At 45.6% G+C, this 26,884-nt stretch overlaps 1 protein-coding gene across 7 annotated transcripts in view; it reads left to right on the top strand.

Annotated features, from left to right (window-relative positions):
- Window positions 1-26,884, top strand: part of LOC144684740 (potassium voltage-gated channel subfamily KQT member 1) — a 767,141-nt gene that overhangs the window by 304,066 nt on the left and 436,191 nt on the right. The window contains exon 15 of one of the 7 annotated variants that reach the window (XM_078548917.1): window positions 7,416-8,604. The exons of the other annotated variants lie outside the window; for them this stretch is intronic. Coding sequence (XP_078405043.1) covers window positions 7,416-7,491 — 76 coding nt within the window. The 3' untranslated portion in view covers window positions 7,492-8,604. Of the gene's footprint in view, window positions 1-7,415; window positions 8,605-26,884 lie in introns of those variants that run through there. 7 annotated transcript variants of the gene reach the window in all.

Raw genomic sequence — 26,884 nt, 5'->3', positions numbered from 1 at the left:
ACACACACCAGGCTGAATGGCTTCCTTCTATGTTGTAAACATTCTCTGGTTCGATAGGACACTGTTGCGAGCAACCCAGGAGAAACATAATATGGGTCATTAATAAAAAGTGTTGCATAAACATGTTGGAAAAGTGTAGAATGGCAGCTTGACGGACTGCCAAGCAATATTTTCTTTAAAATTTTATTCTGTGTGGTTGTGGCCAGGCTTGCATATTAGTTAACACAGAACAAGGCCTGTGCACCTGCACAGCTTAGCGGGAATGTTGCTGTCACGAATCATCCAATCGGATAATGAAGAATCTGTTTGCCACCCAACTGGTGGAGGGAAGCAGTAAAGTGAGGATGTGTGCTTTAGGCAATTGTTGGAGGAAGCATGGGAGTGCAGTGGTTGAAGGGCTGATGTCACATAATGAATCCTCCAGGAATACATCCAACCAGAGTTGGCAGCCCTAGTTACCGTGCACCTTGAACATGTGACATGCATGATTTCTCCTCCACCGCCACCGTCACCCCCACTCTCCCACGCTCTGACCAGCCAGCTAGACAGTAACCTGGGAGAGGCAGAGGTAATTCCAGAGAAAAAAAACTACTGAAAAGATTCTGCTCTGGTCCTGAAGGGCATCAAAAAGGCCCCAGGTAACAAGGAGAAAGTGGCAGATCAGAATGATGAGGGCTGGTCAACTGTGAATGGAAGTTAATACGTAGCTTTTTCTTTTTTCCAGGTTTTTAGGGAACCATTAAGGGTGATTTTCTCTTACGTTGATGGATTTGTTTGGTTAAGTAACAAATCTGAAATGTGCCTGCATAAGATAATCAGAAAGCTGTGGCAGGAGGCTTTAAGCACAGAAAAAATTGTGTATCAATTAGTTTTAGGGTGGCAATTAAGATGGGAGCCTGTCCAGCATTCTGTGAAAATATCTTCCGATGTGAATGGAGTCTTCTTAGGGCTGAGTTGTGTGGGGGCGGGTGGGAGTGAGCGCGAACCCGATTGGCGCCCCCGATCGGGTGCGCGCCGCCGTATTATGTGGGCGGGCCAATTAATCCGTGCCTCAGGGAGATTAGTTTAAATTCTGAAAAATTTAATAACGGAAAAAAAAAATTTAAGGACATGTCCCCTCATGTGAAACTGTCACATGAGCTGGGACATGTCCATTAATTTTTTCAAAACTTTTTATTTATTTAATAAACCCTTCATGAAACCTCATCCTGCCTGTGGATGAGGTTTCATGAAAAATATGAAAGCCGCCTGGGCTCTTCGCCTGCCTGCCAACCTCAAGGTTGGATGGGCAGCATTCTTAATAACTTTATTTACTTTCTTAATGGCCTTAATAGGCCTTTGACAGTTTGGTGGGCTGCATGCCCATTGAACTGACAATCTAAATGAAGCAAGCTTGACGTCACCACGCATCATTTTACGCGTCGGCGAGCGGGCCCCATCCCCACTCGCTGACCCGAAAGTTCTGCTCTCAAATTTTATGGTCAAGTTCTCTGGTCTTACATTCAGACTTTAAGTTGAACTACATTTAGGGAGGTCAAACAGTTACAGGGAATACACAATAAATGGGAATATACTAAGAGGGGTAGATAAAGTGAGAGATCTTGGCATACAAGTACACAGGTCCCTGACGGCAGCAGTTCAAGTAGACAAGGTTGTAAAGAAGGCATATGGAATCCTCTCCTTCATTGGCAGAGGTATAGAATATAAAAGTAAGGATATAATGTTGGAATTGTATAAAACACTGGCGAGGCCACAACTGGAGTATTGTGTACAGTTCTGGTCGCCACGTTACAGGAAGAACATAATAGCTCTGGAGAGAGTGTAGAGGAGGTTTACAAGAATGTTGCCAGGGTTAGAAAAGTGTAGCTACGAGGAGAGAGGTTGGGGTTATTTTCCTTAGAACAAAGAAGGCTGAGAGGTGACTTGATTGAGGTGTATAAAATTATGAGGGGAATAGATAGAGTGGACAGGATAAAATTGTTTCCCTTGGTGGAGAATTCTAGAACCAGGGGACATAGATTCAAGACAAGTGGCAGAAGGTGTAGGGGGGACATAAGGAAGAACTTTTTTACACAGAGGGTAATGGGTGTCTGGAACTCGCTGCCTAAGTTGGTGGTAGAGGCAGAAACTCTAAACTCCTTCAAAAAGTACCTGGATCTGAATCTTAAGTGCTGTAAACTGCAGGGCTATGGGCAGGAAGGTGGGATTAGAAAGGGCACCTGGGTGTCCTTGGGCTGGCATGGACAAGATGGGCTGAATGGCCTCCTTCTGTGCTGTAATTTTTCTATGGTTCTATGGTACCCCTTCCATTTTAATAACTGGATGATGCCACCTCTCATTGTTTTCCTCTCTCCTGTGAGAACAAGTGCAGTTCTGTCAGAATTTTCTCAAAGCTTGAGAGTGTTAGGCGCTGGAATAATCCTTGCTTTTTTATGAGCCCTTTCCTTAGTACCCTTTTGATGGCAGAAAACGGAATGGGCACAGGTATGGTAGTGGACTAACACTCTGGAGGTCACAAAGTCAAATTGCGTTGTGCCAGGTTCTGTGCTAGCAGCAGGAAAATAATGATGAAAGCAGCTGGATTATTGTAAAAACCCAGCTGCCCCAATGGATGTCGTTAGGAAGCTGAACCTCCTCACCCTCAACTGACTTACCCTGAATGTGACTGGGGTCCCAGACTATATGGTTGCATATTAATGTCCTTAGAGTGACTAGGAATGTACATCCACTGCTTTGTTCATGTAACACACATTACAAGAGCAAATGATTTGTAAAGAAATACATTTTTGACAAACTACTGAAAACTAATTGTGTGCCTAGCAGGAGTAGCAGGATGCCTGGAATTATGGTAGTTTGTAAAGAATATATCTTGACATATTTTATTCCGGTGTCTCTGGCTGAATCTTATCAATTGTCTGCCTTTATTCAAATTAGTTACATAACAGTACTTGAACTGAGGAATGTTAAGTGCCTTTGGTCGACGGAGCCACTGAGAATGAGTCAGGGTGTTATCAGAATAATCTGAAGGGTTGGGTCACAGTCCCAAAACTAAAGCGCTAATTGACTATGTATGAATCCCAAAGCATCTTCTCTGCCTGTTTCTCATGTAATGGACATAATCTAATGTGATTTAAGTTGCATACTTATTCTCCCTCTTTTTTTCCGCATATCAACACACAAACCTGGCTATTGTTATTTCCCCTCGCCCCCCCGCCACCTCCCCTTCAGCTGTATACAGGGCGGACCGGATTATAAATAAAACCTCCTCCAATTATTGGCATAGCATAAAACCTAAAGAAAAGTGAATCAGTCAAGTGGACAGCGATGGGCCATCCTCCAAATTGAGGACCCTGGAAGACAACCTCCTGCTCGCCAAGAGCTGCGAGCCAATCAGAGGCCGGCAACTCTTGCACTCGGCAATGCCACAGAGGAGAGCGTGGCTGCTGCTAGAACAAAAGACCCCACCCGGAATCCCGGGATCGAGGAGTGGCCCAGGAGAAAGGTAACTACTGCTGGGGGGAGGAGGGGGTCTCACATGGTGGAGGACATGGGTAGAGGGGGCCCAGGGAAGTCAGCAGCAAGGGTAGGGGTTTAGCTGACCCACCCCACCCCATGTCCATGCTCTTGATCATACACAGATTAATGCAGATCGAGGGAACCACCCCACCCCACCTCAAGCTGACATGCAGCCTGCACAGTTTTACCAGTCCAGTCGTGCATGTCGGCAGCCCACCCAGAGCTGGGAATATTGCAGCGGAGGTGGGAAGAGGCCCTTAAATAGTTGTTAATTGGCCACTTAAGGGACTCAAGTGGAGGAAGGGGCGGGAAGGGCGACCATATGGGCCTTCCTGCTCAGAACCTATTTCCGGTGGAGGTGGGAAGCTGTAGGGTATTGGTCCCGATGCCAACCCACCAAATTTTCAGGCCCGCCTGCCTCCTTCTTCACCACCTGCTGGGGCAGATGATTCCGGACAGAGTTAATGTTTCAGGTTCATGACCTTTCATCAGAGACCACAGGCTGTGTTTTCAATTGGGGTTTGGGAACCCGAGGCCTGGATAATTTCAAGATACCAAACCCACGTCACATCAGCGTCAGTAAAGCAACTTATTCTTCAAATGTCAATCAACTAATTGGGCTGGACGTGAGTGAGGCAACTGTTTGATGGATGTACTAGGTCTTGTATCTTATGAACAGGGACTGTAGCCAGACTCAGGTATTTACTTAAAATTAGTTTATTTACACCATGTACCTTATAAACAAAGTGGGCTACTGAGTAAGCACATCTCCTCTGAGTGATCTGTCTGCTGCACAGAGACTCTGTCAATGTCACAGATACATCGTAGTCTATATCACTTATGGTACCTATTAAATCTATTTAATTAACCGTTGCATTACAATACCTAATCTGTAGTGGCAAGACAGGCATGGTTGCAGGAAGTGGCTGCAGACTGCGATGTTGATAGGCAGGTGGCAACCATGGCAGGGCCCTTTGCCATCTTGCTGAATGGTGCAGGCAGTAGATGATTGTTCCAGCATCATCAAGGCATTTAAAGCAGTTATACGTTCACCAGGGAGGGGGTGAAGTGCTACGTTTCAATCAGCCTATTTTTCCTTCACTTTGAGTCATTATCCACATCAAACTAGGTCCAACTGCATTGCTGTCGGCAGCTCATTACATGCACTGGACCACTCGCAGCTCCCACTCTCCACTTTGTAAATTCCCTTCTCGCCTCGCACAGCCTGATAACAATCTTCTCAAGGAGTTTAACAGGTTATTAATTGGAGGCAAGCAGGTTTCTGACTCCTTTTCCCCCAGCCTTCACTTTAAAAGTTGGAGCATGTCCCGGAGGCGCTGGGATCCAGATGCGATCTTCATTCTGCACCCGAACCCATGCGCGCCCCCAAAGCTCTTTGAAAATCCAGCCCCACTTGTCCGAATGCAGAACAGGCAAGGGCTGGGCCTTTACTGTAGGTCTTATTGGTTTTATCGCTGTTGTGGTGGTCACTATGTTTCACTTCCATTTCTGGGTCTCAATATTACTTCTGTTGCATCTGCAGCTGTAATATTTTGTTTTTTTTAAATATTTCTTTATTTTTCTTACTTTAGTTTTGCAGGGATTGTATTTTTACCCTGCCTCCACACTATTTCCATGTTTATTTGTCCATTCTGTATGTCTGCATTATCTAATTGATGACCTTCTCTTCCTAACACCTAATTCTTATTAAGCAGTTTGTAGATCATTTAACCCCTTGGCTCCCTTTCTCTGATTGCTGTATATGTTGGTTCTGACCCTCTCCTTCCCATCTTTTTCCATTTTCCCAACTTTACTAAGGTGCCTGTTCATCGTAGCTGTCAGCCTGATAAAGGATACACATCCAAGATATTCTAACCTACCTTTCCTCTTTATAGGGATATAATGGTTACTTTGGGTACAAATGTAATGAGTATTTTGGGATGTGGCATAAAGGTTTAGGATCGTTTTGTCCCATTACTTCTGCTGAACGAAAAACAATTGAAAAGCCCTGTTTCTATTTATTCTGTTTATTTACGCACAATGTCTGTATCATTGCCCCTTGGGCACTGACAATGCTGTGGTGCCAATCGTGATTCCTACTAAAGAGATTGTTTCCACGTTTTCCAATAATTTCCTCCCCTCCCTTCAAATTGTGAGCACTTTCCCAAAGAAAGCCTTTCCTCTTTAATGCGCCAGTCAAATCTCATGGGACTTTGGGTCAAGGTATTTAGCAAGAAGCGCAACCTCTTCAAACCTGAAACAGATGGAACTGCAGCTATCTGCTGCAATAGTGTCTGGAAGATGAAAGTGCACAGCCAAGTCTTCTGGAGTGGTCTGGTAATGAGATGAAAGTTACTGAACTACACAGGTGCCCAGACATCTCTCCAGACCTCAGACTTGTGGTGTGAATGAACAGATCGATTTAGCAGCTGGCTTCAATTTTTATGATGCAATTGAGATTTTCACTTCCTATTCAGAGTGTAGTTAACAAGTAGGTGATAGGTAACAAGTGCTAATGAGTCACTTTGTTGTGTTCTCCCATGTCCTGCATAGGCAGAGAGGGAAGAAGATTTGGAAAAATGCAGTGCTTGAGCAAAGGAATTGAGTGGGAAGGTGAATGGCCGGAGGGGTGGGAAGATTAGAATCGGAAGGCGTAATGCTCGGGTGGTAGGTAAGGATTGGAGTGAAAGGCTTTTCAGGAGGAAGAAAGTCCGACAGATTCGAGAGAAAGGCAATAGAATGGTGCAATGTTCAGGAAATACACCAACAACAACTTGCATTTATTTAGTGCCTGTAACATAATAAAATATCCCATAGCACTTCACAGGGGCATTGTAAAATAAACTATAATGCCATATAAGGGGATACAAGGATAGATGACCAATAGTTTAGTCTAGGATGTAGGTTTTAAGATTCATCTCAAAGGAGGAAAGTGAAGTAGTGAGGCAGAGGGGTTAAGGAAGGCATTGCAGAGCTTAAGGCTTTCATGGCTGGAGGCATGGCAGCTGATGATGGAGCAATTAAAATTGGGGATGCTCAAGTGGCCAGTATTAGAGGAGTATCTCAGAGGGTTGTGGAGCTGGAGGAGATTACAGAGATGGGGAGGGACAAGGCTATGGAGGGATTTGGAAACGAGAATTTTAAAATTGAGGTGCTGCTCAACAGGGAATCAGTGTGGGTCAACGAATACTGGGGCGATGGGTAAACGGGATTTGATGTGAGTTGGGCAGATGAAAAGGCATCTTTCTATATATTTGCCAATATTTTCCCTTGCCACAGATTACAAAGATTAAACAATGGAGTTCTGTTGCTTAGTGGATGAAAGGACCATATGGTGCCTTAGGGAAGAGACTTGGGGAAGTTTCAACTCAATATCCCTGGGTTAGGAAAGGGGCCTTTTTTTTTGTTGTTCAAGGATTGTATCCCAGCAATGAAGAAGAAATAGCAATATATGCTCCTGATCACTTACCACTACCTCTCCTGGGCACTGGCTGAGGTCACTATTAGGTTTGGCTGGATTAAGGTCACATTAATTGCAAACATACATCATCCAGGTTTACTCTGATCACTTGTGTGAGCTACTGGAGAGCCACTGATGCCATGTGACTGGCTCAGCATGGATCATTACAGTCAGGGGAGATTGGATAAATGAACAAGATTAGGGAAGTAACTACATTGTAAAGTGTACATGCCACTATTTGAGAAACCAGCAATTTTTGAATCTTCACCACTCTATCAAATGATTCATATCTTTGGGATGGGGCCAGGGAGGAAGAGAAACATATTAGGACTTTGCTCCAGATAGTCCAATACACGTTGTAACTGTGGTGGGGTTGGCTTTGCTGTTGCATTTGACCCCTGAGAAGTTTCCGTGATCAATTCTTTTTATATCTTTGCAGTGGGCTTCTGGCTGGATTCCCACTTGCACTCAGGACTGGGAGCTCATCACTGATGGGGAGGATTGAAGAAAATTGACATGTCTTCAAGAAAATAACATCTGCAGCAGCTTAAAAGTGCAGGCTCAAAATCTCAAAAGATGGAAAAACAATTCCCTGTTCCTGATGTCACAGATTTGACACTTTATTGTACAGAAAGTAATACATCTTCCTGCCTTGGATCTTTAAATTGTTTTACTTGTTCTGCCTCCTTTAATGAGACCACATACATGCTTAATGCGGCTCTAAGTAATATTGAGCATCACTAAGGCAACAATGATGGAACATGTGATACATAATGTCACTCCCCATAGTGCCATGACCTCCACCACAGGTAGGAGGCATGTCCCAAATCCACTCCAGCAAGAACAGGGATCAAACTCCATGATGTTGGCACCAATCAGATCCGCACCAGCCGTCCAGCCAACTGAGCCAAACGGCACCCCAAAGGGACCGAATTGCTGTGGCAACATGCGCTTTTTGCCACACAAGTTATAGTCTAGAGCTATAGATACTGTTGGTAGAGGCTCCAATTTCTTTGCATCATATGGCTGACCAGGAATCCTTCCTGCTCTTACTGCCTTCCATTGGCATAAGTCATAAGGATTTACGAGTTAATATCTGTTTGGCCACATTATGAATGTATCTTTCTTGGCCATCAAGTCCTGGAGTGAGACTTGAACCTGGAGCTTCTACCAATGACGCTACCCGCTGCACCACAAGACCTCCTCCGCCTGCCCCAATTTCGTGGCTAAAGTGGTGTACACACCCAAGCAATCTAAATTACAGAAAACCTCACCCACAACTACTCCATGGAAAGATATTTAAGATAAAGATTAAATTGAGCTCATTATGTAGAAGCTTTGGGTGAGAGAAGATTCAGGTTTGTGATAGTGCATGTTCAAATATTTTTCCATTAAACAACAACAGAAACTTTCATCATATCAGCCTTGTTCAATACATTAGTGACTATACACTTGTGGCAAAATGCAAACCCCAATGTGATGAATTGCATTCTGATTTGTAAATTAAAATGAGTACTAGACACTATGGTTGGACATGTGATCTCGATACTTAAATTCTGACAGTGTTAGCATATGTACTTAAACATTTTTGTGCGTTTCTTGATAAAATGGTGAGGCAAAAAGCAGAATGTTTTTGATTGTTGTGACTGCTTTACTTAATTATTGATTGGTGGTCAATGATGGATGTTAAGAAAATCTAAACACACTTACTTTTACCTGTACTGTGTAAGGTGTTTTCTACTAAAATTAGAGTGTGTACCAAATTAGATGTCACTTTAGCCATACCTGTGGCTAGTCACCAATTTTTATCAGACATCAATGGTTTACATAGTGTCTTTAAGATAGAAAACATCATGAGAGGATTCATAGAGAAATGAACACAAATGAACTCTGAGCCAAATGAGATGATATTTAGAGGGATGAGCAAAAGCTTGACCAAGAGATGGCTTTTAAGAAAAATTTCAAAGACCTTAAAGGAGCAGAGGGAGGCAGAGCGGCTCCTTCTGTTCAGGTAGTTTGGGGTCACCATGTCGTGGGTGTTCCAGTTGTTTGGGGTCACATCATATAGATGTTCCACTTGTTTGGGGTCATGGTCATATAGATGTTCCAATTGTTTGTGGTCATGGATTTTTTTTATACAATCATGGGGTGTGGGCATTGCTGGCTAGGCCAGCATTTATTGCCCACCCCTAACTGCCCTTGAGAAGGTGGTAGCGAGCTGCCTTCTTGAACCGCTGCAGCCATGTGGTGTAGATAACCCACAGTGCAGTTAGGAAGGGAGTTCCAGATTTTGACCCAGCGACAGTAAAAGAATGGTGATATACATCCAAGTCAGGATGGTGAGTGTCTTGGTGGGGAACTTCCAGGTGGTGGTGTTCCCATGTTTTTGCTGCCCTTGTCCTTCTAGATGGTATTGGTCGTGGGTTTGGAAGGTGCTGCCAAAGGAAGCTTGGTGAGTCCCTGCAGTGCATCTTGTAGATTGAACACGCTGCTGCCACTGTGCATGGTGGCGGAGGGAGTGAATGTTTGTGGGTGTGGTGCCATTCAAATAGGCTGCTTTGTCCTGGATGGTGTCAAGCTTCTTGAGTGTTGTTGGGGCTGCAGTCATCTAGGCAAGTGGATAATATTCCATCACACTCCTGACTTGTGCCTTGTAGATGGTGGACAGACTTTGCAGAGTCAGGAGGTGGGTTACTCACCACAGGATTCCTAGCCTCTGATCTGCTCTTGTAGCCACAGTACTTATATGGCTAGTCCAGTTCAGTTTCTGGTCAATGGAAACCCACAGGATGTTGATAGTGGGGGATTCAGTGATGGTAAAGCCAAATGACGAGGGGCGATGGTTAGATTCTCTCATCTTGGAGATGGTCATTGCCTGGCACTTGTGTGGCACAAATGTTACTTGCCAATTGACAGCTCAAGCCTGGATATTGCCCACGTCTTGCTGCATTTGGACATGGCCTGCTTCAGTAACTGAAGAGTTGTGAATGGTGTTGAACATTGTGCCATTGTCAGCGAACATCCCCACTTTGACCTTATGATGGAGGGAAGATCATTGATGAAACAGCTGAAGATGGTTGGGCCGAGGACACTACCCTGAGGAACTCAGATGTTCCAGTGGTTTAGGGTCATAATGATATAAATGTTCCAGGCATTGGGGCAGATGATTGATTGCAGACGTTAAGGAAAGAAGGAAGTTACGAAGATATTTTAGACTCTTGGGGAAAAGTGTAAGCTGTTCCTGGGGTTGGTGGCAAGGAGATAACAGATGCTCCAGTGATTAAGGGGATATCTGTTGGCAGATGTTTAAGAGTTGTGTAGGGGTAAATGATGGCAAACAGTTCAAGGATGTAAAGGCAAATGTTCTCTCAAAATGGAGAAGGTGCTCTGGATCTAGGATTTTAATAAGTTTTATTGAATTCATGTAATGTCATTAAAATAGACAGCAAAGAGCTGGAAATATGGAATGAATGTTAAAAAAAATGAGAGATAATTATTAGGATGGCTGTGATTTTGATTGGAGTCAGATTCTAAGAATAAGTGAGATTTAATTCCTTATCCCGATGAATTACAGAGGAAATTGGAAAATAAAAAAAACACCAGTTCAAATTTAGTGCAAAAAATATTGGATTGGAATTCACTGCAACTGTAATATTTTCTAATTTATTCTTTCTTGGGATGTGGGTGTCACTAGCTAGGCAGCATTGATTGCCCATCCCTAATTGCCCTTGAGAAGGTGGTGGTGAGCCTCCTTGAATCACTACAGTCCATGTGCTGTAGGTGCACCCACAGTGCTGTTAGGGAGGGGGTTCTTGGATTTTGGTACTGGCACTGAGAGCCTTAAGTTAGTCCATCGTGTTCCTCCAGTGAGGAATTTATGCCAAAATTTTGTGGAGAACAGATTAGAATATGGGGCAGCAAGCACAAAAGTAAATCAGAAGCAGCACAGCCAATGGTCAAAGTAAAGCCCTTTAAATTGTGACACTACTCAGTCCGACAGGATTTTTAAAAATCGATGTTTAAAAATAGAAATAACGGGCAGGAACTAGCTCAAATTGAAATTATTGAGTACTGTTTATCTTCAGGCCTGGTGCCTGTTTCATTCATTAGGCAAAACAATGACCTTTTCTCATTAATGTTAGCTGACACTTTTAATCTTCAATTGCCCAAGCAGTCTGTGCTATTTCTGATTTGCTACTTGAATTGTAATGAGGTGCAAGTAGATACATTCTGATCACAGTGCAGAGGACTATCAATTACTTATAGAAAAAGTCATATTCAGATGATAATTTAAGGCTAAGGAACATACAACTTTATGGATTAAGGGAAGTCTTAACTGGTGAGATGCAAGTTGTAACAAAGAAGAACAGGCTTCAGTGTTGACAGCAGGCCTCACTTGCATTCACTGTGATACTGTTTATTTGCAGCATCTGCAAATCTCCTGACTTTGGGCATCTGTAAGTGATTCTGAAAAGAAGAAAACTGAGATTGCCAGGCCTGATCCAATGTCAGGTAAAGAAATAGATAGGACCACCAGATAACACAGATAGAACATGCATTTATATAGTGCTTTTCATGATCTTGAGATGTCTCACAGTGCTTTATAGCCAATAAAGCACTTTTAAAGTGTGTTTAGTATTGTAACTTAGAAGATGTGGCGGCAACTGTGTGCACAGCGAGGTCCCGCAAACAGAAATTGGATTAATGGCCAAGTATTATTTGTTAGTATAAAAGCAAAAAACTGCGGATGCTGGAAATCCAAAACAAAAATAAAAATACCTGGAAAATCTCAGCAGGTCTGACAGCATCTGCGGAGAGGAGCACAGTTAACGTTTCGAGTCCGTATGACTCTTCAACAGAACGAAGGAAAAATAGAAGAGAGGTGAAATATAAGCTGGTTTAAGGGGGGTGAGACAAGTAGAGCTGGATAGAGGGCCAGTGATAGGTGAAGATAACCAAAAGATGTCATAGACAAAAGGACAAAGAGGTGTTGAAGGTGGTGATATTATCTAAGGAATGTGCTAATAGATGCCATTAAGGGTAGAAAGCAGGATGAGCAAGGTACAGATAGCCCTAGTGGGGGTGGGGTGGGGGGAAGGGATCAAAATAGGCTAAAAGGTAGAGATAAAACAATGGATGGAAATACATTTAAAAATAATGGAAATAGGTGGGAAAAGAAAAATCTATATAAATTATTGAAAAAAAGGGGGATTGGAAAGGGGGTGGGGATGGAGGAGAGAGTTCATGATCTAAAATTGTTGAACTCAATATTCAGTCCAGAAGGCTGTAAAGTGCCTAGCCGGAAGATGAGGTTCATTGGAATGGGGCAGGAACAGGCTGACACGATCGGTCTGCCGGGACAGTCCTGTTTGTGGATTTTGGTCCGCTACTACCTCCTACCCAAAATCCACAAACAGGAATGTCCCGGCAGACCGATCGTGTCAGCCTGTTCCTGCCCCACGGAACTCATTTCTTGCTATCTTGACTCCATTCTCTCTCCCCTTATCCAGTCCCTTCCCACCTACATCCGTGATTCCTCTGACACCATACATCATATCAACAATTTCCAGTTCCCTGGCCCCAACCGCCTCCTTTTCACCATGGACGTCCAATCCCTCTACACCTCCATCCCCCACCGGGATGGTCTGATGGCTCTCTGCTTCTTCCTCGAACAGAGGCCCAAACAATCCCCATCCACCACTACTCTCCTCCGTCTGGCTGAACTTGTTCTCTCACTGAACAATTTCTCCTTAAACTCCTCTCACTTCCTTCAAATAAAAGGTGTGGCTATGGATACCCGCATGGGCCCCAGTTATGCCTGTCTCTTTATGGGGTATGTGGAACATTCCTTGTTCCAGTCCTACTTCAGACCCCTCCCACAACTCTTTCTCCGGTACATCGATAATTGCTACAGTGCTGCTTCATGCTCTCGTCTGGACCTGGAAAAATTTATTAATTTTGTTTCCAATTTCCACCCCTCCTTCATTTTCACATGGTCCATCTCTGATACTTCCCTTCCCTTCCTTGACCTCTCTGTCTCTATTTCTGGTGATAGACTGTCCACCAATATTCATTACAAGCCTACCAACTCCCAAAGCTACCTCGACTACGGCTCCTCACACCTCGCTTCCTGTAAGGAGTCCATCCCATTCTCTCAGTTCCTTCACCTCCGTCACATCTGTTCTGATGATGCCACTTTCAAAATCAATTCCTCTGACATGTCTTCCTTCTTCCTTAACCAAGGTTTTCCACCCACGGTGGTTGGCAGGGCCCTCAACCGTGTCCAGCCCATCTCCTGCGCATCCGCCCTCACACCATCCTCTCCTTCCCAGAACCATGATAGCATCCGCTTTGTCCTCACTTATCACCCCACTAGCCTCCACATTCAAAGGATCATCCTCCGCGAACTCCAGCATGATGCCACCACCAAACACAACTTCCCTTCACCCCCCCGGCGGCATTCCGTAGGGATCGTTCCCTCCGGGACACCCTGGTCCACTCCTCCATCACCCCCTACACCTCAACCCCTTCCCACAGCACCTTCCCATGCAACCGCAGAAGGTGCAACACCTGCCCCTTTACTTCCCCTCTCCTCACTGTCCAAGGGCCCAAACACTCCTTTCAAGTGAAGCAGCATTTCACTTGCACTTCCCTCAATTTAGTGTACTGCATTCGCTGCTCCCAATGCGGTTTCCTCTACATTGGAGAGCAAACGCAGACTGGGTGACCGCTTTGCAGAACACCTTCGGTCTGTCCGCAAGCATGACCCAGACCTCCCTGTCGCTTGCCATTTCAACACTCCACCCTGCTCTCATGCCCACATGTCTGTCCTTGGCCTGCTGTAATGTTCCAGTGAAGCTCAACGCAAACTGGAGGAACAGCACCTCATCTTCCGACTAGGCAGTTTACAGCCTTCCGGACTGAATATTGAATTCAACAATTTTAGATCATGAACTCTCTCCTCCATCCCCACCCCCTTTCCAATCCCCCTTTTTTCCAATAATTTATATAGATTTTTCTTTTCCCACCTATTTCCATTATTTTTAAATGTATTTCCATCCATTGTTTTATCGCTACCTTTTAGCCTATTTTGATCCCTTCCCCCCACCCCACCCCCACTAGGGCTATCTGTACCTTGCTCATCCTGCTTTCTACCCTTAATGTCACCTATTAGCACATTCCTTAGATAATATCACCACCTTCAACACCTCTTTGTCCTTTTGTCTATGACATCTTTTGGCTATCTCCACCTATCACTGGCCCTCTATCCAGCTCTACTTGTCCCACCCCCCTTTAAACCAGCTTATATTTCACTTCTTTTCTACTTTTCCTTGGTCCTGTTGAAGAGTCATACAGACTCGAAATGTTTCAACTGTATTCCTCTCTGCAGATGCTGTCAGACCTGCTGATTTTTTCCAGGTATTTTAATTTTTGTTTTTTATTATTTGTTATTGATGCGTGTGAAGAACAAATATTGGCCAGGACATCAAGGAGAACTCTTAAGGCTAACGCTGTGGGAATTTTCACTTCCACCTAAGAAGATAGACAGGAATTCAGTTTTATGTCTGATTTGAAAGGTGGCAGGTCCACAGCACTAGATTTAGCCTAGATTTTGTGCTCAGATCTCTAGTGCTGATGAGTGAGAAGTGGGGTGGGTCAGTTCACCTCAGCCAAGTCTGTCTCATTAATAAACTGGAGGAGATGGGGCCTTGTAAGGATCTCAGCAGAGTTCTATGCCAAAGTAAAGAACATGAAGTGAGAACATAGCTATCATCTGAATCATTGTACCATTATTTACATATGAAAGTCAGCCATTTCCTCCACACCATCAAAGGACCAAAGGTTGTGTATTGCAGCTTTGGCTGACTGAACTATTTCACTTGGAGTTTAAAGCTGAGTTTCACTGCTGACATGCATGAGCTTTTTTAAGTAAAAAATCCGAGCAGGAGATAGAGGCTAGGTGAAATAAGATAGCAGATTTTGAATGTCAGTGCACCGTTGCAGTTGGAGGCTTGAAGTTCGCATTATAGAGTTTTATTGCTGTTGGTAGTCCTCATCAGTGGAGGTGGAGATTGAGCATCTTTAAATTGATAGAGCAGAAATGCTATATCACAATACCTTCACTTTACATCACTGCAATGTATCTCTTGTTTAAAGCACCTAAATGATGGACTTCATTGAACTTCTAGGATCTTTTTTACAGAAATACCAAAGTATGTTAGTCCTAAAGAAAATAAATAATATATAATACATAACAAATGCAAATAAAAGTAAATCATGTCACCAATAGGCACTACATCCATATGTTATGGTTAGATATGATTGGCTAACATACCTAGGGACCTCTACATGTATGAGACTGAGAACCATAAAAACAAATAGCTATATTTCTTCTTTCAAATGCCCAGGTCCCAGTGGTAAAGCATGTATCCATTACTTACCTTGACACAATTGATAAGAGCACTCTGGGATTCAGCTCCATCGTTGTTTTCTTAAAGTTAGTGCCTGATCAACACAATATATTGAATGGGCTTAAGAAAACTTCCAGCAAGATGCTTCAGATAATACACATGCCAGAGGGCCAGAGGCTCCAGAGGTGCTATTCTCCTCCCTCTTGTCTCTCTAATCCAGTTGACTGTTGTTTAGATTGAGGTATACAAGGGCTGAGCAGAAGTGGCACCTTAAAGAGGGATTGATGGCGGCCAGCAAGATTTATGCAGGGCCAGGAGATGTGACCTCAAGAACAGCTGTTCGGCACTCAGTTGCACTGAGTTGGGTGTGCCCTGAGAAATACCAAAATTGCACCAGAGTCTGACATACAGTGTACTGCTCCATTTTGCATATTTTAAGTAGACATCCACATGGCTATAAGTGTTGTTGCCATGATTCTTGGCATGCTAAGGGGGAGGAGGTTGCACAGTGGTAATGCCACTGGACTCCAGAGGCCCAGGCTTATGCTCTGGGATACAGGTTCAAATCCTACCATGGCAGTTGGTGGAATTTAAATTCAATTAATAAATATGAAATTAAAAGCCCATCTGGTTCACTAATGCCTTTTAGGGAAGGAAATCTGCTGTCCTAACCTGGTCTGGCCTTCGTGTGACTGTAGACCCACAGCAATGTGGTTGGCTCTTAGCTGCCCTCTGAAATGGCCTCGATTCAAACTGCTATGATCTAAAGAAAGGAATGAAACTGAGCGGATGGCCCAGCATCGACCTAGGCAGCGGAAATGACAATGGCAAACCCATCACTGTCGACTCTGCGAAGTCCTCCTTACTAACATCTAGGGGCTTGTGCCAAACTGAGAGCTGTTTCACAAACTAGTCAAGTAACAGCCTGATATAGCCATGCTCACCTTACACACAATTTCCCAGACACCACCATCACCATCCCATCCCTAGGTATGTCCTGAACCACCAGCAGGACAGACCCAGCAGAGGTGGCAGCACAGTGGTACACAGTTGGGAGGGAGTTGCCCTGGGAGTCCTCAACAATTACTCCAGATCCCATGAAGTCTCATGGCATCAAATCAAACATGGGCAAGGAAACCTCCTGCTGATTACCAATTACTGTTCCCCCAGCCCACCCCACCCACCCTCCCTCAGCTGATGAATCAGTGCTCCTCCATGTTGAACACCACTTGGGAGAAGCACTAAGGGTGGCAAGGGCACAGAATATACTCTGGCTGGGGGACTTCAATATCCATCACCAAGAGTTACTTGGTAGCACCACTACAGACTGAGCTGGCCAAGTCCTAAAGGACATAAATGCTACATTGGATCTGTGGCAGCTGGTGAGGGAACCAACAAGAGGGAAAAATATACTTGACCTCATCCTCACCAACCTGCCAGCCACAGATGCATCTGTCCATGACAGTATCGATAGGAGTGACCATCATACAGTCATTGTGGCGATGAAGCCCCGTCTTCACATTGAGGACACCCTCTATTGTGTTGTGTGGCACCTGTCAAATGGGATAGATTTCAAACAGCTCTAGCAACTCAAGACTGGGCATCCATGAGGCGCTATGGGTCATCAACAGCAGCAGAATTGTATTCAATCACAATATGTAACCCCATGGCCCAGCATATCCCCCACTCTACCATTATCACCAAGCCGGGGGCACCAACCCTGCTTTAATGAAGAGTGCAGGAGAGCATGCCAGGAGCAGCACCAGGCATACATAAAAATGAGGTATCAACCTGATGAAGCGACAATACAGGCTAATTGTGTGCCAAACAGCAGAAGCAGCATGTGACAGATAGAGCAAAGCCATTCCACAATGAACAGATCAGGTCTAAGCCCCGCAGTCCTGCCACATCCAATCGTGAATGGTGGTGGACAATTAAACAACTAACTGGAGGAGGAGACTCCACAAATAGCCCCTTCTTCGATGATAGGGGGAGCCCAGCACATCAGTGCAAAAGACAAGGCTGAAGCATTTGCAGCCATCTTCAACCAGAAGTGTCAAGCGGATGATCAATCTCAGCTTCCTCCTGAGGGTCCCAGCATCAGTGATACCAATCTTCAGCCAATTCGATTCACTCCGCATGATATCAAGAAATGGCTGAAGGTGCTGGGTACTCCAAAGGCTATGGTCCCTGACAACATTCCATTAATAGTATTGAAGACTTGTGCTCCAGAACTAGCCATTCCCCAAGCCAAGCTACAGCATTCGCATCTACCCAGCAATGTGGAAAATTTCCCAAGTCCACAATAAGCAGGACAAATACAACCCAACCAATTACGGCCCCATCTGTCTACTCTCCATCATCAGCAAAGTGATGGAAAATGTCGTCAACAGTGCTACCAATCAGCACCTACTCAGGAATAACCTGCTCACTGATGCTCAGTTTGGGCTCCTCCTGCCCTCATTACAGAATTGGTCCAACATGGACAAAAGAGTTCAACTCAAGAGGTGAGGTGAGAGTGACTGCCCTTGACATCAAAGCAGCATTTGACCGAGTGTGGCATCAAGGAGCCCTAGCAAAACTGGGGTAAATGGGAATCAGGGGGAAACCTCTCCACTGGTTGGAGTCACACCTAGCATAAAGGAAGATGGTTGTGGGTTGTTGGAGCTCCAGGACATCACTGCAAGAGTTCCTCAGGTAGTGTCCTCGGCCCAACCATCTTCAGCTGCTTCATCAATCACCTTCCTTCCATCATTAGGTCAGGAGTGGGGCTGTTCGCTGACAATTGCACAATGTTCAGCATCATTCGCGACTCCTCAGATACTGAAGCAGTCCGTGTCCATAAGCAGCAAGACCTGAACAACCTTCAGGCTTGGGCTGATAAGTGGCAAGTAACATTAATGCCACACAAGTGCCAGGCAATGACCATCTCCAAGAAGAGAGAATTTAATCATCAACCCTTGACATTCAATGACATTACCATCGGTGAATCCCCCACTATCAACATTGACCAGAAGCTGAACTGGGCTGGCCATATAAACACTGTGGCTACAAGAGCAGGTCAGAAGCTGGGAATTCTGTGGAGAGTAACTCACCTCCTGACTCCCCAAAGCCTGTCCACCATCTACAAGGTACAAGTCAGGAGTGTGATGGAAAACTCTCCACTTGCCTGGATGAGTGCAGCTCCCACAACACTCAAGAAGCTCAACACCATCCAGGCAAAGCAGCCCGCTTGATTAGCAGCCCATCCACTATCTTAAATATTCACTCCCTCCACCACCGATGCACAGTGGCAGCAGTGTATACCATCTACAAGATGCACTGCTGCAGCTCACCAAGGCTCCTTTGACAACACCTTTCAAACCTGTGACCTCTACCACTGAGAAGGACCAGGGCAGCAGATGCATGGGAACACCACCACTTGTAAGCTTTGCTTTATATCTTTTACAGCGAGAAGTGGCTGATTAATTATTTTTTCTTCTACACGATGTGCATAACATGTAGGGGCAAAAGGCAGATGATCACTTTGTATTTTATTGAGGAAAAAGTGATTAAATCCTTTTGCTGATCTCAGCTTTGCTTTATATCGAACTTACAGCACAGAAAGCGATAATTCAACCTGACTGGTCTGTGCTGGCTTCACACATGTCTCCTCTCACACTACTTCATCTCATCCCATCTTATCAGCATTTTCTCATGGCCCTTTTCCCCACATTATTTACTTATCTCATTTCTCTTTAAATGTATCAGTGCTATTCACCTCAACCGCTCCATACTGTAGCAAGTTCTACATTCTCCCATTCTCTGGGTAAATAAGTTTCTCCTGAGTTCTTGTATTTATTAGTGACTGTCTTTTGTATAGAACTCCTTATTTTGGACTCCTCAAGTAGAATTTTACGAGTCGGCGAGCGGGGGCGGGGCCCATTTGCCGACGCGTAAAATGACGCGCGGTGATGTCGGAGGGAACTCCCGACATCACCGCACCCGATTTAAATTTTCAGGAAGGCGGGAGCGCAGCAAAATCAGCTGCGGGCCCGCCAACCTGTCAGTGGCCAATTGAGGCCATTGATAGGGTCAATTAACTAATTAAAGGACCTGCCCGTCCAACCTTAAGGTTGGCGGGCAGGTCAGGAGACCCAGCGGCAACTAGAAAAAGCATGAAACCTCATCCAGGGGCGGGATGAGATTTCATGTAGGGTTTAAAAATTTTTAATAAAGATTTTGTAAAAATTATGGACATGTCCCAACTCATGTGACATTGTCACTTGTGGGGACATGTAAGGGAAATTTTATTTTTCTATTTTTGTCTTTTTTACATTTACAGACGATCTCCCTGAGGCTGCACTTAGCCTCAGGGAGATGAGTGTGCTCTTTCGTGTGCCTGCGCGAAAAAGCGCACTCTCGATTTTGGGATTCCCCCCGCCTGCACAGGAAGCACATAGCGCTTCCCTGCAGACGTCACACTGGGTGGGCCTTAATTGGCCTGCCCATGTAAAATGGCGCCGCGCCTCCGATCGGGGGCATCGATTGGACGTGCGCCCGTATGCGCCCGCCCATCAATCTGCTCCCCCAACAGGGGGGGAAATTCAGCCCCTCAAGTGGAAAAGTCTTTTCTACCTATGTCTAGCCTAGTGAACCTTTCCATAAATTTAAAGACCTCTATTAGGTCACCCCTCAGCCTTCTTATTGAGAAAGGAGACCAAGCCTATTCAGCTTAAGTCTCAATCTGATCATTTGCAGCAAAGATGAAAAATTGGTCATACCAGGCTGTGCTGTACATTGGAGCCACATTATTTTATCAGGCAGAACTGTGTCTATGATTCTCTGTGACCTGAATTTCCAAACTCAGCTGCATTGTCATGCACAAGCCCAAAATGGATAGGTAAAGAAGATGTTGCTGGAATACTCACCATCTGGTCACCTCTTAAGGGACAGTTTCAGAATTGCACTGGCTGAGGCTATAGGTTAGCTTGCTAACTCACCCAAAAGGAAAGAAAAAGAAAAAGAAAGATTTATAATCATGTACAGCATTATCTTTTCATGTCTCTTAGAAAGGTATCAAGGTATCTCACTCACTCACTCACTTTTCCAGAACAGCTTCATCCAATTCAGGGTCACAGGGAGTCAGAGCCTACCTTGATAGGCAATGGCCACTAGGCAGGGTACACCCAGGCCAGGCCATCACAGGACACACACATGCACACACACAGACACACACTCACACGCACCCACCCACATACACAAGCACAGACACACACGCACAGGCACACACACACATGCACACATGCTCACACAGACACGCATGCACACACACAGACACGCACGTGCACACACACTCACACACACACACACACACAGGGGGACAATTTACCAATTGTAGCCAATCCACCTAACCAGCACGTCTCTGGACGGTGGGAGGAAACCGGAGCACCCGGAGGAAATCCACACGGACACGGGGAGAATATGCAAACCCCACACTAGACAGACCCGAGTCAAGGTATTTCATATACAAAGAATTTCTTTGCAGTGTATTAACTATTGTTAATTAGGTCTTTTCAAGTTTTAAATCGCTCCATGACTTCTCCCTCCTCCTTTAAGATGCTTGCTAAAACTTTCCTCTTTTGGGCTCCTGACTTAAATCTCTTTATGTGGCAGGGTGTGAAATTATGTCTGATAAGGCTCCTGTGGAGTGCCTTGGGACATTTTACTACATGAAAGATGCAGTATGAATTCAAGTTGTTATTGTAGTGGATACAGCAGTCATTTGGAAACAACGGGTTGGATTTTATTACCCAAAAATAAGTGTGCTGGGGTCTGGTCAGAAGTGAAAACGTTAAGAATCTCAAACATGACTTCGACCCACTGACTTCATTCAGGTTTAATAGAGGCAAAACAAGAGGAGGGAAAGCAATTACGCTCCCAGGAAGTGGGTTGGCAATTTAAATATTTTAACGAGGCTGGCAGCCTCTGCTTTAACCTGTTTAACTGTGGGCTGTCAGATTTCCCAGGCCCCCGGAACCCAGCCAGCTGAAGGGAGGTAGGAACAGCTTTGGGGAGAAGGTAAGAGTTTTTACAGGACTGCTTGTGGGCTGAGAGGGGCAGGAGTGTTCCCATTAGCCACCACCCCCCACAAACTTCCACCCCTTGCGTCCGCCTCCCCCATATAAAGGCCCCTAGCCCCTACCTCCAGGAACTGACCCCTCTCAGGTTCAGTGGCTTGACCCATTCTAACCCCAACCATGGGGTCATGGATCAGACCTTCATGGGCCTGTATCCTGCTCCAGAGGCCTCCCTGCCTAGCTGGAAGCCAAATTGTCAATTTGGCTGACATCCAGATGGGGAACCTGTCAATGAAAAATTGCGCATGCTGAGCAGCGAAGATTCCATTGGATGCAGGGAAACCTGGACTTGTGGGTTTCCGGTCTGAAACTTATAACCCATCCCTGTCAATATCTAGGCCAGAGTTTCACAAAGGGCAAAGAGTTAACTAGCAAGTTAATCCATTTTTGATGATGTTGGTTGAGGGAAGCTAGAGCAGGAGAACTCCCTGCTCTTCTCCAGATAGCATCTTAGGACTACTGGAATAGCCATTACTGGGATCTCAGTGCTGATGATGCAACTTTTCATTGACTTACAACTCCAAGGCAAGAGTACTGCTGACGAAAGAAAAGCTGATTCCCAGAGCAGGGATGAGCTCAATAGAAGACTCCTTAGATACTTGTACTTTGCAGTCTGGATCTTGGCTGAGCAAGTTAATTGAGCTGTTTTTCCACCCTTAGCTTTTTTTATGTGCAACTAGCCTTCCTATAAAGCCGCTGCACTATGACGGTTCAGTGTTCTACATGCCTGCAAAGGTCAGTAAGAAAGTAATGGAAACGTTGGGTCACCAGATGTAACATGATGTCACTGCCATAATAATAGCAGCAAACTGCAGCAGCTTGGTCACTGAACCTGGTGAGTCTGAGACAGCCCGGGACAGGTGGGGGAGGGTTGGGTGGGGAGGGTGGACTTGCTAATAAACAAGACAACCCTCTCCACCAGTCTCCAATGGCTTTATGTCGATGTGAATGGCTAGCTGTGTGGGACCTGCACTATGGCAGCCAGTGGGCTCAGAGAAGAGGTGTGGCAGGGACAAAGAAGGAAAAACAGCAGCTTTCATGAACAAGATGTGTAACAGCAGGCACAGCCAATGGTAAGAAAATGCCATCATGCTGCCAACCAATCCCTCTATAAATAAAATATTTACTCCACAACCTGACCTCTTTTAAAAGTGAACAAGCAAAAAAAATAAGATCAACTGCTAGTTGTAAGATTTCTCTGTTACTGTTGTGCTTTTATTTATTGTTGTTTTGTGAGTGCCCTCGCCTGCCAGCTCCCTCATGAGATTGCTCTCCAGCTGTGAGCTGGCCCCGGACATGATTGATGTCAGTAATTAAAGTCCTTGATTTGAGATGCTGACTTGGTCTGCGCTACTTTGATCCTTTGATCTGATAATGAGGACTCTGCCTCTGAAGAACATTCTCCTGTTATTGTTTGTTTTTGGATGTCACGCGAAGCCATAGCTGGAGGATCCACAATTGCCAGCTTGTGTTGGACATAAACTTGTGACTCTCCACAGATGGTACTATATTACCCTTGCAATGTACCTTTGAACAGTGAAAAGTATTTTGATTTGACATTATTAAATTGGTGCAGCGATGAAGCAATGAGGAGTTGGGGTTAGGGGATGTACAGGCCAGTTTCTTGGATGAGATGAGATTTTATATTTGACAGATCTGGGACTTGGCTGGGGCCTTGGATTAGTTGCAAAAATTGAAAACCTGCCTGTTGCAGAGTTACTGCATAGCACTGTCTCCTTACTTCATTTGAGAGGAGGAAGATCCAAGCATTTCCTTTCCCTGCTCATCTTTGGGGTTTTTTTTGGGCGGGGGGAGTTGGGGACGGTGCGGGGGGTGGGGGTGGTAGTGGAGACAGGGAGGGAGGGAGTGGGTGGCAGATGGGGAGTTGATTTTAAATGTTCCTGCAAATGGAAAGGAAAATCTGTCAGGGTGTAAAACAGGCAGCCAATTCTTTGGGTGGAAATTAACTTAATTGCCACAGGGCCAGCCCATCGGTTGGAGAACAAGTCGGAAACCAAGGTCACTTCTGAGGGGGAGGCCCAAGCAAATTAAGTGCCTGTTAACTGGCTGGCGCCGGGCCTTCCCTGGGATCTAGTATGTCAGGAGTGTAAACCCTGCCCCCTCCCAATCAGAGGCTGGCAGCTCTCCACTGCTGGAGCAGTGGTTGCTGCCGGTAGTGCTCCAGGGACTTCATCAGGGGTCATTGTTGGATCCCTGGACTCAGGTGAGTGAGGGCGAGTTGAGGGTCACAGGGAGGAGCTGTGGTGGGAGCATTGGGTTGGGCAGAGAAATTAGAGGCAAGGGCAATGGGGTGCCTTTCAGTGGCCGCTCTTCTTCCTCTGGGTTCCTCAATTGGCCACAACGTTCCTGACAACAAGGGTCCCCCACAGAAGGCCACAGGCAAACCCTACAAAGCTTGCTGGGTGGTCTCTGTGAGAGCGGGAAAGCTGTACTACTCAAATTTAATACCTGAGCCACCACTAAATTCTGGTGGACTCAGTGATAATTGCTGTCAATTGGCTCAATAATGAGCCTAAATGACCTCTCGCCCCGAGTGGACGAGTTTTCCCCCGGGCCCCTTCCTACCACTTATTTATTCAGGGGAGATTTTCCCGCCACTGGGATACTTACATATAGCCTCTCCTTTGGTGAAATGGGCCCAGCAGCCATATTTCCCATCACGATAGGCTGTGTTGAATCCAACCCATTGCCTCCCATTCCATGCCTGGCTGGAACAGTTAAAATTGATACACTGATCTTAGATTTAGATTGATTATTTAGCTTCCCTATACTGCACGCAAGACCTACCTACCCAACCCCCCCACTCCCCAATGCATCTTTTTCTCCAAATGGCCCAAGATCCTTTCAGCAAAAGGGTTGGCCGTAACTGATGGAAGTGAAGGCTAAGCCTAATGGTTGACCTGGGAGTAGTTGATCCGATGGAGGAGAAAGGAATGATTTTGGTTAGGGAGAACATATACCATTACTTATAAACATTTCCCCAGAGGTGGTATGCTTGCACTTTTAGAGAAACTGCCTGCAAAGGAGGAATGAATGCAGCACCCAAAGTAAGAAGCTCACACCTATTTACAGATATGAGATGTGGTGTGTGGGAGAGGAGGAGCGGGTTTCATTAAGGCCTCTAATTAATTCATTAAGCACATTAAATGGTTCTCTCTTGATAGCTTGGGTGTTGATTTCACAAGCTCTTGAGGATCGGTCCCCTACTACTGTGTTTGAAGGCCCTAGGATATCTGGAGCACTCGCAGAGTTCAGCCCACCATGACTGTATTGCTAGGTCACTAGTTGATAGTTTCTTTTTTTATTGTTAAAGCTAAATTATAAGCATTCTGAGATTAAGGACATTGTACTAACTTAATTGTATCAAGAAAACCAAATGCTGAATTTTTAGGCCCCACTGGGAACAGAAGTGGGCGGGCACAAAATTTTGTACCGCCTACCTGCATGTTGGCTCCCCGAATCCATCCCGCCGCTCGGGCCACTTTCCTGAAGGCAGGTTGGAGTTGGGGTGGATGACAGGGATACTTGTCCACAAGCAGCAGGTAGCCTATTCAACTAATTAATGGTTACTAATTAATGGTCACATAAAGGAATGAAACTGGGTGGACAATCCGGCATCGACCTAGGCACCGAAAATGATAACATTGACACTGAAAAGTCATCCTTACTAACATCTGGGGGCTTTGTCTCACAGACTAGTCAAGCAACAGACTGACATAGTAATCCTCACGGAATCATATCTTACAGGTAATGCCCCAGACACCACCATCACCATCCATGGGTATGTCCTGTCCCACCGGCAGGACAGGCCCAGCAGAGGTGGTGGGACAGTGTAATACAGTCAGGAGGGAGTTGCCCTGGAAGTCCTCAACATCGACTCTGGACCCCATGAAGTATCACGGCATCAGGTCAAACATGGGCAAGGAAACCTCCTGCTGGTTACCACGTACCGCCGTCCCTCAGCTGATGAATCAGTGCTCCTCTGGGCAGAATTTTCCCCCCGTCGGGGGCGAAGTTGAAGGACGGGCGCGCACAGGCATGCATCCGATCGGAGCCCCCAATCGGGAGTGCGCCGCCATTTTACATGGGCGGGCCAATTAAGGCCCACCCAGCGCAATGTCCGCACAGAAGCACTATGCGCTCCCTGTGCAGGGGGGGGGGTATCCCTAAACCCGAGACTGCGCTCTTTCGCGCATGCGCATGAAAGAGCGCACTCATCTCCCTGAGGCTAAGTGCAGCCTCAGGGGGATCTGCTGCTCTGTCACAAATATTAACAATAGAAAAAAAAGAAATTCCTGACATGTCCCCTCATGTGACAGTGTCACATGAGTTGGGACATGTCCATAATTTTTTAAAAAGCTTTAATAACATTTTTTAAAACCTACACGAAACCTCATCCCGCCCGTGGATGAGGTTTCATGCTTTTTCTAATTCCCGCTGGGGCTCCTGGCCTGCCCGCCAACCTTGAGGTTGGATGGGCAAGTCGTTTAATTAGCTAAATTACTCAATTGGCCATTGACAGGTCAGCGAGCGCACAGCTGATTTTGCTGTGCCCCCGCCTTCCTGAAAATTTAAATGGGGCGGGGTGACGTCGGGAGTTCCGCCTGACGGCACCGTGCGTCATTTTACGCATCGGTGAGCACGCCCCCCCCCCCAATTCGCCGACAGGAAAATCCTGCCCTCTATGTTGAACAGCACTTGGAGGAAGCACTGAGGGTGGCAAGGGTGCAGAATGTACTCTGGGTGGAGGACTTCTATGTCCATCACCAAGACTGGCTCAGTAGCACCATTAATGACCGAGTTGGCCAAGTCCTAAAGGACATAGCTGTTAGACTGGGTCTGCGGCAGGTGGTGAGGGAAAAACATATTTGATCTCATCCTCACCAGCCTGCCTGCCGCAGATGCATCCGTCCATGACAGTATTCGTAGGAGTGAATACCGCACAGCCATTGTGGAGATGAAGTCCCACCTTGACATTGAGGATACCCTCCATTGTGTTGTGTGGCACTACCACCGTGCTAAATGGGTTAGATTTCAAACAGATCCAGCAACTCAAGGCTGGGCATCCATGAGGTGCTGTGGGCCATCAGCAGCAGCAGAATTGTATTCAAAAACTATCTGTAACCTCATGGCCTGGCATATCCCCCACTCTATCATTGCCATCAAGCCAAAGGATCAACCCTGTTTCAACGAAGAGTGTAGGAAGACATGCCAGGAGCAGCACCAGGCATACCTAAAAATGAGGTGACAACCTGGTGAAGCTACAACACAGGACTTCTTGCGTGCCAAACAGCATAAGCAGCAAGTGATAGACAGGGCTAAGCAATCCCACAGCCAACAGATCAGATCTAAACTCT

The sequence above is a fragment of the Cetorhinus maximus genome, chromosome 9, assembly GCF_964194155.1.
Source record: "Cetorhinus maximus chromosome 9, sCetMax3.hap1.1, whole genome shotgun sequence".
In the NCBI taxonomy this organism is placed as follows: domain Eukaryota; kingdom Metazoa; phylum Chordata; class Chondrichthyes; order Lamniformes; family Cetorhinidae; genus Cetorhinus; species Cetorhinus maximus.
Note: the sequence above shows the minus strand (reverse complement) of the source record. Positions and strands in the feature narration are given on the sequence as shown.